Source organism: Drosophila pseudoobscura, chromosome 4 (genome assembly GCF_009870125.1).
Source record: "Drosophila pseudoobscura strain MV-25-SWS-2005 chromosome 4, UCI_Dpse_MV25, whole genome shotgun sequence".
Taxonomy (NCBI): domain Eukaryota; kingdom Metazoa; phylum Arthropoda; class Insecta; order Diptera; family Drosophilidae; genus Drosophila; species Drosophila pseudoobscura.
Genome location: NC_046681.1, coordinates 9,795,508 through 9,810,455, shown reverse-complemented (window position 1 = coordinate 9,810,455; position 14,948 = coordinate 9,795,508). Strand labels below are relative to the sequence as shown.

The window sequence follows — 14,948 nt, the reverse complement described above, 5'->3', positions numbered from 1 at the left end:
TGCTTCGTGGCTCAATTGGGCTACTCCATAGGCATAGGCATAGGTTCTTGGTTACTCCTTAAAGCCTCCTTCTTGTTCGCTTAGTTTCTGCAAGGAAAGAGTTAACAAATATTGAATTATTTTTTTGGATTTTTTCTTAATTTTTGTTATCACTCCCTTACACACGCCGGTCGACCGACCTTCCACAATAACCAATCGAAACTGGATTGAACCCACACATTTCACTAACCATGAAGACTGGGTGCATCATCTACAGATCATCTGTAGATCTTTTGGTGTTTACTCAGTCGAAAATCCATGCCATAATTCACACTTTAATCGATCGGCTTTAGAGTCCCTTTCTTATCAGGTGAAGCTCTCTTTTTGGCTTTTTTGAAGCAGGTGCAAACACAAATGTGCTAAAATCTAAAGCTGAAATACCAATCCAATCTGTGGCTGCGGCACGTGATTTTCCACAATTTCCGAGCCAGCACCCACACACAATCTACCCGATTCGAGTAGGTGTGTAATATATAGCGGCGGATCAATCATTCACACTTGATAATGATGGAATCTTTTACATACAGTGTTTCGAAGGTCAATGTAATAAATATTTTGGGTTTGTTTTCGTTTTTTAGTTTTTATAGATTTTTGTATGAATCAGAAAGGGAAATAATTGAAATAATTCTGAATTGATTATTTTTGGTGAGGGATGTGTTTTCTATAAAGTGTTTAGCGCACAAAATCGAATTGATCAGAATTTTAAAAGATTTTAGGAAGATATTGGGGCAATTTCAGAGTGGATTTTGATTCGAATTACGATTAAGGTTCATCATGGACCAGATTTAATTATAATAAATTTCTAGGAAAGTATCTATATTTATATTTTTCATTAACGTATGCCTTAGAACCATCTACAACATTCTTCCATTTGTAAATGATTTTGAAACCCAGGTTTAGCTGAAACTCGTAATCATTCGATCAGTTAAATACTAATAGCTCTTGTTTATTTCCAACGTTAATTTGATATTAAACCCAGTGGCTATTGTTAGCCCTTCTGATTAACATAATTCACATAGAAAAATTAGCAAAGATTTGGCAACACAGATGATAAGTATCTTGCGGTAAGTATCCCCACCTTCTGCTCTACAGACAATATTTGTTTTTCGAACTGGATAGATCCAGTGCACTTAGCGCCATGCGAAATTAGTCTCTTGGTTAATACCCGGAGTAAATATGGCCAGCAATAAACCAGAAGCAGAAGCAAACAGAAGACGAACAGCCCGACATTCAGGTGCCCAGAGCCCATGTTGGTAGTCGGCGGAATTTAGATTGCGGTTCGGCCAACCGCGATAAGAACTGATTTCAATTACTATTTGCAAAAATTATATGATCCGGTATTAAGCCTTATCTATCAAGTGCGCGCTCCCCGACTGCGAGTGCGACAACCAGATAAAGCCTCGGTCCTCGAATTAAATTAAATAATTCTACTCTACAAATGTTGCAATCAAGTGGATGATGGATGTCCTTATCCTCGCGCTATCATCTGGCATATTATTCCGAGGTTGATGTGGAGATACTCGTACTTTTACACTACGAATGATGTTGATTCGCTGTACAAATTTCCCTTAAGCGAATGGCCATTGCCAGTGATGCGTAAGCGTTGGATGTAACATTTTAGTGGAAGCACCATCATCCAGGAATGTAAATTAAAACCCCACATGAACTCTCAATAATCGATAATCAATTCCTTCAAAGTCTTTGACCGCGTCTCAGGATGTTAATTTCCTCAAAATTCTCACGCAGAACGTGACCGCAATTCTCTATTGATGGCACTGTCTGAAATTTATTCTTCTTCACCCGAGGCTATCCGAATGCAAATTGAGTGGAAGGTTTGTAATACTACAAAGAATATAAATGATAATGATTAATGAAGGTCTGTCTATTTGATATGAGGATTAGATATAATTGTGCTGCTACTGGAACCGTGGTACAAAGGACTTTCCACATGGAGGCATAGTCTCTTTGTACAGTTTTATATACATATTTCACACATTTGTTCATATAAAATTGATGATCAAAGAGTGATGCCCGCTGTTTCCTCATAATAGGAATCATATATATTTACCTCCTATCAAATTGATCTTTACATTCCTTAGAGCCTGTCCGTCCTACCCCAAGCCGCACACGACTATTACTCAACTTCAAAAATTGATTTGAACCACTAACCCAATTTGTTGCAAACTGATGATTAGATTAGCAGTAGACATAAAGACACACAGACAAGCTATTTTCAAGTTCAGTGACTCTGATTAAAGACCGTTTAACCAACAAACCGGTATTAACTGCCGCTTTGGTTGTAATCGAAGAAGCGTTAACATAAATTCTTTGGATTAAATCGAGGTAAAATAAATTAGGCAAGCAATTTTAATTAATAGCTTGAGAGAACTCTAACAAAACATAACAGTGGATGAAATTTGCGATTCAAGTAGCCACACAATTAGGGATAGATTACTTAATAGTGGAATTTAATTGGGGATCAATGGAAATGAGGACAATAACACGTGTACGAGCATGTGTTTTCATAGACTTTTTAGGGGAATATGAGTATATAGTCCAAGTTTCTGTTACTCTAACTATCACCCAGATAATCACTTTAAATATCTCATAGAATATAATAGAATGTCTCTATCCACTGTAGGTGAAATCATTTCACCTCACGAGTCGCACATCGCACGGCCCGAGGAAATCCTTGGAAATCAAGCAAGTGCGCCACCATTTAATTGATTTCTTCGCACATCGCCCCGGAAAATGTGTTAATATTTAATTTGAGTTTACTTTATGGACCGAACCCTTGATCCCCCTCTTCCGCTTTGATACTCGGCGATTGATTCCGCTCTCGCTCTCTGTTTCTTTATCACCTCTCTGTTTACTTTGCCCCGCAAAGAGTGCGACTAAATATTTGAGGTAAGGATTCAGAGTTCAAGTTTAGCCAGCGGAAAATATTGTATAATTTCAAAGGTCAAACGAATATTTGTATGTAAGTCTAGTATATATTCATGAATACAACCAATTGGGCAGCAATGTGAATATAATGTATATGGCATGATATATATTTTGGCCAGGGACCAAGTTTGTCTGTCTGTCTGTTTGTCTGTCTGTCTGACGCTCACGTAAAGACTGTTTGCAAATGAAACAGAAAATATTGAATTATGGCAAACAACAAATATATATTCATTTTTGGAGGTTGCATTTTGATGGGACTGTACCTGGAGCGGTGGGAAACAAAGTTGCATTACAGGTATAGATCCATGTTTTTGTCGAGACTGTACCAGGAACTGTCCAGAGCATTATTTGATGGGACTTTGGCAGAAACTCTGCTTATCTTTGAAGAGTAAGAATTTAATTTCATGTTAAGCATTGTAACTTTTGTAGAGTAAGAACCTGATTTGCCTTACCTGAATGACACCATTACAATCGATCCGAATCGGTCACCGGTTAAAGCCCGAAATGGAAATGATTCGCCATCCCCATTCCCTAACCAAAAACTCCATTCGTTTTGACCAAGCTGTTTTTTTTTTTGGCTTGAACCTTGCCCTAAAGCTTCTGAGGTTTGTCGTTACGCTTTCTGCATCGCCTAATCGATAGGAAAATGCCCCACACACTTGTACACAAAATGGTTAAATGGAAAAATGCCATCGCTGCTAGCAGGGCGAATCACACACATTATTTATAAACAAATCAAATGCTCAATTGATTTATGAAAAATGCAACCGGTAAGAACCCACTATTACCGGTTCCAAGCGATTATCCAGAGACCAGAGAGAACATAGAAGAACACAACAACAGAACGGCAACACACATGAATACTTTAGGAACTTGGCAGGAAAACTGAATGAGTGCATGCGGCTAGCAGTTTAATTTAAGTTGGAAAAATACGGTAAAACGTTTTCCACATGCGAAAAGACCTTCTCATAGGATATACACAGATGTGCATGGGCAGCACTCGCATATGTACATTTATCCGTGGATGCCAACTTGAATAATGACTGTTTACGACTGAACAAAAGTTCCATTGTCTAGGCGCCATCGGTTTCTGGTTCCCTGAGGCGTGTTACGGCAAAAATAGTTTTTCAAATAACATTTTATTCCATTATTTGTTTTCTGAATGAATGAATGAATGCCGAAGCATGTCCCATCAGAGGCAAGTGGCTTATTTGATGATCATTATCACCCAACCTGCTGAAACAGGTGAATTTTGTTTTGTAAACTTACGTTCCGTAGAGGTAATAAATATTTACGAGTATTCCTCTTTTCTCTTTGTAGTGTAATGTTTATCAGATTTTTGATATTAAGTCATTTATACTACTAGACAGGTAGCACGAATTCACACTTTTGAATAAGTAGAAAATCGAAACATCCAAGGGTATCCACCTGACAGGGTGGCATTTTGATGGGACTGTACCAGGAATGGAATGGATAGAAACTGGAGTAAGGTTTTTTTTTAAATTTTAATTCAAAAGTTACTAATATGTATATATTGGATATGATTACATAAAAAATGTTTAAAAGTTTAAATCTATTATTTTCTTAGAAGATTTAAAATTTTTAGAGTTACGATTTATGATTTATTTTAATTATTTTTCTATACTCATTTATTTAATATTATTTGTTTGTTTAATTTTATTATTTTTAATTTTGCTACTAACAAATTTAATAAATTGTGTCTCCTCTTTTTAAGAGACTAAGCATAAATTTACTTTTACATTTTCCTCTACCTTTATCACACCAGGTCCTTTCGGTTTTTTCATATCATAAGAAAACATTACACATGAAATCCTTAAACCTGCTCTTAACCATGTCATCTTGAGACATGTGCAGGATAAATTCAGAGAGAGAGATACAAAAAGTTTTCAGAGAGAAAGCAGAAGTATTCTGCCATTGGCAGACCTTCCAAATAAAAAATGTTCATCAGCATAAAGCCAAGAGCATAAAAAAGAGTTGCCAAAAAGAAAATTTACATACATATGTATGTGTCGCGGATGGATGACAAACCTAAAGAGAAAACCCAACATAAATGAGAGGCAGAGAACCCAAATAAGAAACAAGAATCAAGGCAAAGCGAAGCAGAGCCAGTGTGGGTATGCTTTTCAGTGTACGGACGTTTTAGATACCCTTTCACAACCAAAACGTTTATTAGGTTATGGAATTGGAACGAATGTGTATCCGTTCGCTTATGGGTACATTTGTACAACGAAACAACTTCATTCTGCATTCTTCAGTCTGCAAACTTTATAGAATGCTCGAAACTGAAAGCTAAAAAACTCATAGAAACCGATGGATCTAAATGATCTCGACTTATGTTGAAACCTATAATATCCTCTCTGCTAGGGTATCTACAAATCATTTTGCGGTTTTTTGCGACAAATTTGTGACTGGGACGTGGTTTGAATGACTGACTGTCTGACAGGCGCCGGATGAGAGGGCGGCCGATCCAAAAAAAAAACTTGTATCAGAAATGGCATTGAAATTGTCAGTTGTTGGGGTTTCATTCACTCTTTGTTGTATTTCTATAGGAATATATAAGTACATATGTACATACATACATATATCAGTCGTCGCGAGGGGTAGGCGCCATGGCAGCAGACGATAGGGCATTAGAATCCCCCTAACTGGGATTTCAGAGGAAATATTGATTCGAGAAAGAACATTAGAAAAGGAATTTGATTTCCCTTCAAGTTTTAATGTTCTTAAATTGAGTATTAATAGCTTTCACTATCGTCATAATCACATCGCTTAACGAAAACTTTGGTTTCTATCTAGCAAACCAAAGTTCAAAGAAGTTTTCTAACATTATGACTGCATTCTGATAAAAATATTCCGGTCAGCCCCAAACCAACTGGACCGTAATTAAAAGCTTTAAAATCGATTTGGCATGAACAATTTTCTACGTTGTTCGTTTTTCCCCAAATTGGATTTTTAGCTAAAAGCCTTTTTGGGCTGGTTTCTACACTTGAGATATTGCTCAACTGATTACAAGGAATAAATAATAATTGGGAATAGAAATGGCAGCCCAGCCCCAAAAAGTCATTACACTGATTGTGGTCAAGGCCTCCCCCTGTCGATGATGTCAACACTCTCAATCATAAATCAAAATTCAGTTGTTTTGTTGCAAAAGGGAAACCTGTCAAATATTATCAGGTGGAAAAGGTCGTAAATTTCCACGAGTTTCATGGTTAAAGGGGGGCTTTCTGCAGGTATTGAAAATGTTTCCCGACTTTCTAAGAAGAGCAGAAACGTCCGAGAACTGTAAGAAACTTTCATATATAGTTATAGTCATTCCCATCAAAAAGGAATACTCAGAGAACTCTATGTGTTACCTCTGTAAATATCATACCACCTTTACGACAATGCCACTGACCATCAGCACCTCCATTCTCGTAAGTACATACATATGTACATGGTCTTAATTAATGAGCAACCACATAAGATAACAAAATGAACAGAGTTTCCATAAGAGTTTCATTTAGAAACTACATTTGTTTATTGGTTGATCGATGTGGCGGTATCTGTGTGGTTTACTCCTATCTAAATTTATTGGCAAATTGATAATAAAATCAAATTGATTGACGATTTAATTCCGATAATATATATTTTGATATGCTCGTCTCTCTCTGTCTCTTCCCACAATCGTGGTACGAGTATATATATATTTATCTATTACATATGTATTTTACTTTTTATTTATATAAGTACATATGTACACATAAGAATACGTGCCTATAAATATTTATTCATGTGCACCGCTGATGTTGGTAGAGAGGGGGTCGCCCAATCGAGACAAACTTGTTTTGTAACGATGTTAAAGCAACGGCTTTTTGCCGATAGCCGGCTACTGGAGATTGAGTCATACGAATTCTCATTAAAAACTGTATTAAAACTATTAGAGTATTATATGACCTATAAGAAGAATACCCTTGAAAGAATATTATTGAGAAAGATTGTTTCAAATCTTTTCCTAGTCTCAGGAACCTTTTTTACCAGAAATACTATGGAATCAATATGAAAATAATCACGAGTGATAATTATGAAATCATGTTGTAATATTGAATAAGTTTTCATTCAGGGTTTTACAATTTCTTGCACAGATTAAGGAAATTATTACTTCAATAATATTAAAAAAATTTCAGGATTGAAAACTTCTTACAAATAAATACATCACTAATAAAAACAAAGACAGTGGTCCTAAGAGCCTCTTTCCTATATCGAGTCTATATAACCATGTTTAAAAGTTTAATTTTATACAAAACTAGTCTCTCAATTTAATATAGTTTCATATAGTACTACAAAAGTAGGAATTACCCGCAACTGATGCTCGATATCAGATGTATCTTTGCTTTATGCATGATTCGGTCCAAGCAATAACAGATAACTATGTTCTACCCCTATTGAGTGCAGATCGTTCCAAAATTAACCTCGAATTCGTCATGATCTCTTGACAGAGGGTATAGCAAATGTAAATAACAGAAAATAAAGAGAGAAAACCCAGATTAGAATGGCCTCGCTCTCGGATTTCAGCGGATCTTTGGCTCTGGGTGAAAAGATGCTGGAGAGATGACTCAGCAGTCAAACATTGAATTACCAAACGAGCCACATGGGTGACTGGAGTACAGAAGAGAGAAGAGAAGAGAAGGCGTATGTATACGGTTGGTTTCTTCGAAAATGTCATGTTGTCATGCGTTATCTGCTTGGTAACAGCATTAGGCAGAATAACCGAAACTATCGGAACAGAACCGAAGCATCGTATACCCTTTGCAGATCGATACCATGGTATCTACTATATATTCGATTCCAATAACTAAAGAAAAACATTCCGACCTTCGGTGTTCGCTTGACTTCACTGTAGTTATTGTAGGAAATGTTAGGGGCTTGTCAAAAATGTAGGCCAACGATTGGTATACCTTCTGCAAAGGGTACGAAAACAGAAAATATTATGCACAGTGGCGGAAAGAACTGTATGAACTACCAAAATATATGTCATCTGTATAGTATCTGAGGAAATGTATCTGATGAAAACGGAGGATTGCTTCTGAGCTCTGGCGATGGTGCAAATGAGGTCGTACATCGACTTTTGTCAGCCACTATGCCGTACATATTTCGGAATGCGAAACGGGAACAGCAACAGCAACAGCAACAACGCTAGACAGAAGTAACAACAAAAGTAGAGCAATTCGGTGAGCGGGGGTAGAAGATGGAGAAGAGAAAACAAGCGGGAAAAGCAGAGCAGAACAGAGCCGGGCCACGCAGCACCAGCGGCAGCCGGCAACAGACTCAAAATAAACTCAAGTGCACTTTTGGTAAGAAAATTTCAACACGAACAAAAAACTACAGAAAGCGCTTTGCTTGGAAAAAGAAAAATTATAAAAGATGGCTAAAAATACGCAGATATGTATATGTACATATTTCCTACACGTCCGCTGCCTTGATTTCCACTTTATCTACGCACGTTTTTCCACTGTGGTTCCCTTTAATTTACCGCTAGGTTTCGAAGTCGACAGCGACAACAGCAACAGCAACAGCAACAACAGCCAAAACAAATCAGCCGGCAGCTGTTCTGCCGTTTCTGTTATTTTCTTTTGCACCCCCTCTCGCACCATTAGGACGCAAACACTCTCTCTTTGGCTAGACCAAAGAAGGGTATATTAAACGGAAGGTTTGGCAACAAATATCACACATTCCATATCCAATAGTTTTTTGTCTTAAATGTTGATTAGAAGACTTTTTTAGTGGATGAGATAACACCAAAATAGGACCACATATCATCTAGAAACTGGCTTGACTTCTACATAGAGGATGACTTCTCGCGCTGTCTCACCTTATATACAATATTCCTTGGTTCAGGCTTTCCCTTGAATTTGTTTTGATTTTTGATTCAGCTTCGATATTGCGATACACGTTTTTAACAATTTCTTCCCGCCAGCAACAAAAATGTTTTATTAATACAAACAAAAAACACTGCCTCTGAAGGGGCCGCGGGTGGAAAAGGGCGCGCACAATTTATACACAAACCACAAACACACACGAGCGAGCGTACCGTAAAACACACAGCTTGCTACTCATTTACATATACACATCACGTACAGGTATGTAAGTGTATTTTATTCATTTTCGAATATTTTTCAAATAAATTGAGTACCAAATTGGCAAACCAAAGACAAAATCGGACCGCTGCTTGCTTGCTCCGCCGGCCGTGGAAAAATTAAAACTGCCTCATGAAATCTAAATACAAATTCGAAAAATCCACTGCTACAGCGACATTTCCAGCTGTTGGGAGAGTCTAACAGAGCGCGGGTCTGTTAAGCCAGAGAACAGAGGAAAACACAGCCGGCAACCAAGGTGTATCAGAACAGGGTGGGGCATTGCTAGAGAGCGCTCTCATGGATGCTGTTTCTGTGTGCCGCAGTATTTAAATATTTGCATGAAACTGCAACGTGAGTTTCAAAAACAGACAAAATGTGCGATGAAATATTGCGTGCCACCGTTAAAGAACTTCGTTTGAATTTCTTGGAACTGTTCCTTAAAAAGCTCAACTTTCAAAATGTATAACTGCTATGCTGACTGGCGGGGTATGACAGTTTTTTAATGGTTTGGTTCCTTCTGAATTCCCAATTCTTTTGCAATTTTACTTTTGACAGCGTCTAACAGAGAGCTGTTAATAGGTCTGCCTCTGTTAATATAAATAACAGACATCAACCAGGGTGTATTAAATCAGGGTAAGAAATTTCCAGACAGATCTCTTTTACACGTTTTATGGATTTATTATGGATTAATATGCTGAATTCGAATAAAATATGTACATATGTGCATACAACTTCACATTTCACAAATTCTGCAACCGAATTGACTAGTATCTGTGGCAAATAGGTATCCGGTCATTGGAGGCAGAGAAGCTCAACACATTTTTAATTGGTTCTGGGATATGACAGGCAATTTCTGAATTCCCATTCCTTTTGTAATTCCTTTCCAATTTTGTCGGGTTAATGAAAATGTATGCGGTATAATTGAGCAAACAGACGAACCGGACCGCAAGGGACAGAAGAGTTTTCTGCAGTTTAAATTGATTTTTTTTTGTGTGCATAACAAGGCACGAGCGTGGGCATGGGTTGGGTCCTGTGGCAAGGATAACAACACGTTTGCCATTCCCTTGTAATTGCAAGCCTGTGTGCTGCTGCTCCGGCTGCACTTGGTTGGCAAACATTTCAATAAAGTAGTAGGGTTCGTGGCATTTCCATATCGATCGGTTGGTTGGCTACCGCCATTCGCCAGCAGCCATCTGTCTAGGAGAAGTACCTCCCACCCACTCGTATTACGTATCATCCAGCAGTGTACACTCAGTGCTCTGGTGGACACATTATCCTTGTACTTGAACGATTTGCAGGCTAAGTGCACATAATTGAATGCTAAGGACAATCCACTGCAGGTTCTCTTTTTACGACATTACGTCGTCCGTCTCCGCCAGCATTGATTGGGCGCTGCTAACGACTATTTTATGAATGAGGAAAAAGGGAATTGCTACCATTATGGTTAGTATATAATTTTGCTAATGATTTCCAGCATTGACAATGCGAAAATAATACTGATTAGATTGATTTTTGGTTGAGTGAGTTTTCCTGGGGGAAACCAATCATACTGGTAAATGTTGGCGGAACCTTTGACAAACGTCTCGTTAACTTCTAGGGCGTCAAACTGACAGTTGAGATAGTAGGCCTTGATCAGCACCTCATTAGTGGAGTAGTTTATTATTAATTAGTATTATTGTAATAGCCGAACAACAAATGAGTCTGCGGACTCCGTCGCTCTGCCTGCGCTGAGGGCAGTCATTAGTTTCAGTCAGTGAAAAATATAACTGCTTTGGGATTCGCTCGGTCCTTCAGATAGATAGCCACGTTGAAGTCATTCTGATGTTTATCCAAAAAGTTGGGATCCTCGTTTTAGTGAGTTGAAGAAATCAATGCTCTGTGTTTGCTATTTTCTTTCTTCGCCCTTCCAGTCAATTGTGCGCCCCCCTGGCGCTTTGATTTCGGCACCCATCGTATAAGAGTGGTTCTATGTCTAGTATGTCTTGATCAGCACTCGAAGGAACTTCAAACTTTGCAAATGGTTTGGAATCGCCATGGTTTTGCTTATAGCCTTCATCCCGGATCCTCTCACGCTCATTGAAGATCTCATTGAACTGGGTCTAATTTGAAATACAGACAAAACATAATCAACACATTTGTAACACATAAAATACAGACAAAAGCCTTGGATTACACTTTTACACACTCCTGGAATTGCCAAACAAATAACAAATATTATAGATTGTACCAAAAATACATATTTTATAATGTTTATCTTAGGGGGCTCTTTCTTAAGCAGACATTTGCCGTGGAGAAAGATAAGCACTTCAAACTTTGGTATCAAACTATCATCAAGGGACCTTCCATCTGTACCGCCCATGTTCCCCCATTATGCTCGGCTCGAGACACACAAGCGAATGCTAATAATAATGACTGGGTGAACTGGTTTCTTATGGATATCTGAAGTATTTTCAGGGACATGAAGTATTTTCCCCATAATTAAAGACTTTATTATTATGCGCATTCTGCCAACAAATTTTTATGCTACAATATTATCGTCAATTCACAAATAAAAACCATTTCTATTAAAATTTCACCAAAAATTAGTTGAAATTTTCCTGTGCACAGGGAAAAACAATGGGAATTGCTGGCGCTTCGATAAAGTGTGATGTAAATACCCCAAAGAGCCTCAAAGTCAAACGAAAAGGAAAAGAAAAACCACCACAAAAGCAACAAAAACTTTTTTGGAAAAGTTTTGGCCTTCAAGAAGGCTCTCTCTCAAAGAGGAGCAAATCCATACTTCAGGTTCATTAGACTTGAATGCAAAGTGTGCGTGCGGCTTAAACTTTCAGCTGAAAAACATCATGATAATAATAACAATGTCCCGAAAACCAAACCCCCAGCACTGCGGGAGGCACTGCTGCGGCGGGCCATTATGTAAGCGTCAGGCGTTGCTCAAGGACAAACGAACACACACACAGCACAACCGAAGGATAGCAAATCGCCAACAGGAGACGGACGTACAAATCAGGCGTCTTCTCCCCCTCAAAACCATCACATATATCCACCAGACAGTTGGGAAACGGGGCCCACTCACCCTAATAGCAAATGGAATACTACAACGATTTTATTACATATTACACTTTTGCAATGACCATGGAGGAAGGACAGCAAATGGACATTGGAGGAGCACCACGCAGCAGCAGCAGCAGAAGCAGCATTTGTAAATCAGGGGAAAAAACAAACTTGTAGCATTAGAACGTTTGGGGCGTGACAGCTAGACAATACTTATGACTTTGCCGCAGTGGCAGAAGAAACAGAACAGAATGACTGCCAAAAACTAATAATCCGAATGACAGTAAACTCCATTTGCCACGGAAACAGGAAACTAACATTTCTAGATGGGGAAAGCTACTTGTATTTACAGTGAAAGAAGTCTTTGGTAGAAAGGGAACCCTGTTATTCTAAGAGTCCTAGATATTGCAGATAGCAATAAGGGGATGTTTTTTACTGTACTTATTTATGAGTAATATTTGTGAATGTGCTTATTGTTTATGATGGATATTCTGCCTTTAAGAAGTAGAATAATTTAATACAAGATTTTTCATGATTTTTTTCCATACACAAGATAGACTTTAGAATTTACAGATCATACAAGAAGTTAGTCCCTAAATTCCTTAACTTCCGGTATCGTAGGGAAAACTAATGAAAAATCTTACAACAAAAGTTTTACTAATGATTAAAGAACTGAAGCTTTTATCTTCTTCTGTCTGACTGACTGCTTAATATGGATTAAAGGATTTCGATTGTCAATTGTATCCCCCCCTTGTATGTCAAGTTCATTTCGGTCGAAGGTCAGCCAGCAAAAGATTTTTTTTGGGCTTCGATGCCATTGTCCACATGACAAAACAAAGTTATTTACTTGGACAGGCGGCAGTTGGAAGGAACAACAATAATGGTACAAACAGGGAGTCCTGCGGCTCATTTATCATTATATAAAGAACACACGCACACACACTGCAAGCTCATACAAAAACCAAAGCATACTTTTCAGCGTTTGATGCAGCTGCGTCTGTGAGACGCCGTTATTATTGTTATTGCAGTAGCAGCAGCAGCAGTAGCAGCAGCATCAGTAGCAGCAGCAGCAGTAGAAGCTGCAACAGTAGCAGAAGCAGTAGCAGAGTCTGGACAAGAGGCAGAGACAATAGCAGGATACAAAAACCGGGGCAGAGAGAGGCAGCAGAGATGCAGTAGCAGATACAGCACAACAGAAGCAGTGGCAGAGACCGGGTAAAAGGCAGCAATGTGTGACGTAAAAACGACGTCGACATTGGTGTCCGGCATTGTCAACTTATTTTTGTTTAGCGTAGGTACCGTTACGAGTACCAGTGGGTGGCGCTTCAGTTACATGCGCATTCGGTAGGAAAACATCTGTTTGCCGATTGACGTGGGAGAGAGAGAGAGCCACACAAAACCAGAGAGAGTGTAAGTTGTATTAAAGGTAGGGTGAAGCTCTCTCTGTATTTGTTTGTGTGTGTGTAAACGTGGCAAGCCAGAGACACAATGGAAATCAAACAATAGACATCGTGAGAGCGGCAATGCCTCACCTTATACAAATATGTCTTGAGAGAGCGCAATTGACAAGCAGAGAGGGAGACATCCTTCTTTTTTACCGATGACGGGTTGTTTTTTTTTCTTTAAGGGTACCATTGGTTTTGGACCTTTAGGATTTATGCCTTTGCAGGAGCTTATTAGATGCCACAGTTTAAACAAGATTTATGGCCACCTATTATGCAATTAGGGACATGAGCACCTGTCTAGACCAAACAATTCTTTTTCTTACATAAGGATGAGAGAGCAGGGAAAGGCATGTTACTTACCGTTAATATTTTAGAGTTTCTCACAGACACACCTAATATACATATATTTATTAAAATATTTCTAGGTTTCCTAAGCCGGTAATTTATCAGTTATGTTCAACTCTCTGATATTCTTGATTTATGGTTTTTCTTTAAACTCTGCTTTTTACGGTCTTATAGTATTAACATAATGGGATTCTCAATTTTAATAGCACTATGTAATACACTTACACACACAAAAACACACACGCACAGCCCGATATTTGTTATTGGATGAGGAAGGAAGGGAGTGGGGGAGGCAACGGGGCAACACGAAGGACAGGAGCGACAGTCCGGCAGAGCAGGGCGACGGCCTGCTCCTGCTTAAAGCGAACGCTTCAGCACATTCAAGATTTGCATTAGATTTGCCGTTTTCATATAAACAGCAACCAATTTGATGTGATTTTTGTGGAAATTTGTGTACTTGCTGAAGAACTGGCGCGTGGACATTTTCATTGCCAATTCGATGGAGATGGAGCCACGGCGCACTGATGACTGAATTTTCTCTTTCGTTATCCTGCCGCAAGTTTCCTATCGATATCGATATAGGCGCAATGATGCAAAATAGTCGTTTCCACTGGCAGCCTCAGGTTACTGCGTATGGAGAATAGATGATATGTATGTGTGTTTCATGACTAGGAAAGCACCAAAATTTTGGAAAACAACAACGGCTGGTAAATGGACGAAAGATATGCTTAATGATAATATTGGTTTGTTATTTTCAGACAGGATGTCTGCCAGGGATGATATAACTAGCTTGATAGCTATCAGTGTTGAGCAATAGGTTCGAAATTGGAACCGGTAATTAACTGACAAACGTGACGTCACAGAAATTGCATTAAATTGCAAATTTAAGCCCTTAAACTAAACAAAAGTTAGTGCCGAACAGTTACTGAATCTAAATTCATTTTAAAAATAGACTTTGCTTTATCAATGATCACCAAAAATACGA

The 14,948-nt window shown here is 38.5% G+C and overlaps 1 protein-coding gene and 1 long non-coding RNA gene across 2 annotated transcripts; one reads left to right on the top strand and one right to left on the bottom strand.

Annotated features, from left to right (window-relative positions):
• Nucleotides 1–2: 2 nt before the first annotated feature.
• LOC117184148 (uncharacterized) lies at nucleotides 3–14,562 on the bottom strand. The gene is made up of 2 exons (XM_033380575.1): nucleotides 13,979–14,562; nucleotides 3–87 (listed from the first exon to the last, which is right to left on the bottom strand). Exon 1 carries the CDS (start codon nucleotides 14,450–14,452, stop codon nucleotides 14,321–14,323), a length of 132 nt encoding a protein of 43 aa, XP_033236466.1. The 5' UTR covers nucleotides 14,453–14,562; the 3' UTR covers nucleotides 3–87; nucleotides 13,979–14,320.
• Nucleotides 10,786–11,373, top strand: LOC117184149 (uncharacterized). The gene is made up of 2 exons (XR_004469386.1): nucleotides 10,786–10,973; nucleotides 11,030–11,373. It is a non-coding gene; the product is annotated as an uncharacterized lncRNA (long non-coding RNA).
• Nucleotides 14,563–14,948: the final 386 nt, after the last annotated feature.

Coding starts and splice junctions, on each gene's coding strand:
- LOC117184148 (XM_033380575.1), bottom strand. CDS start 14,452: ATGAAAATGTCCACGCGCCAGTTCTTCAGCAAGTACACAAATTTCCAC.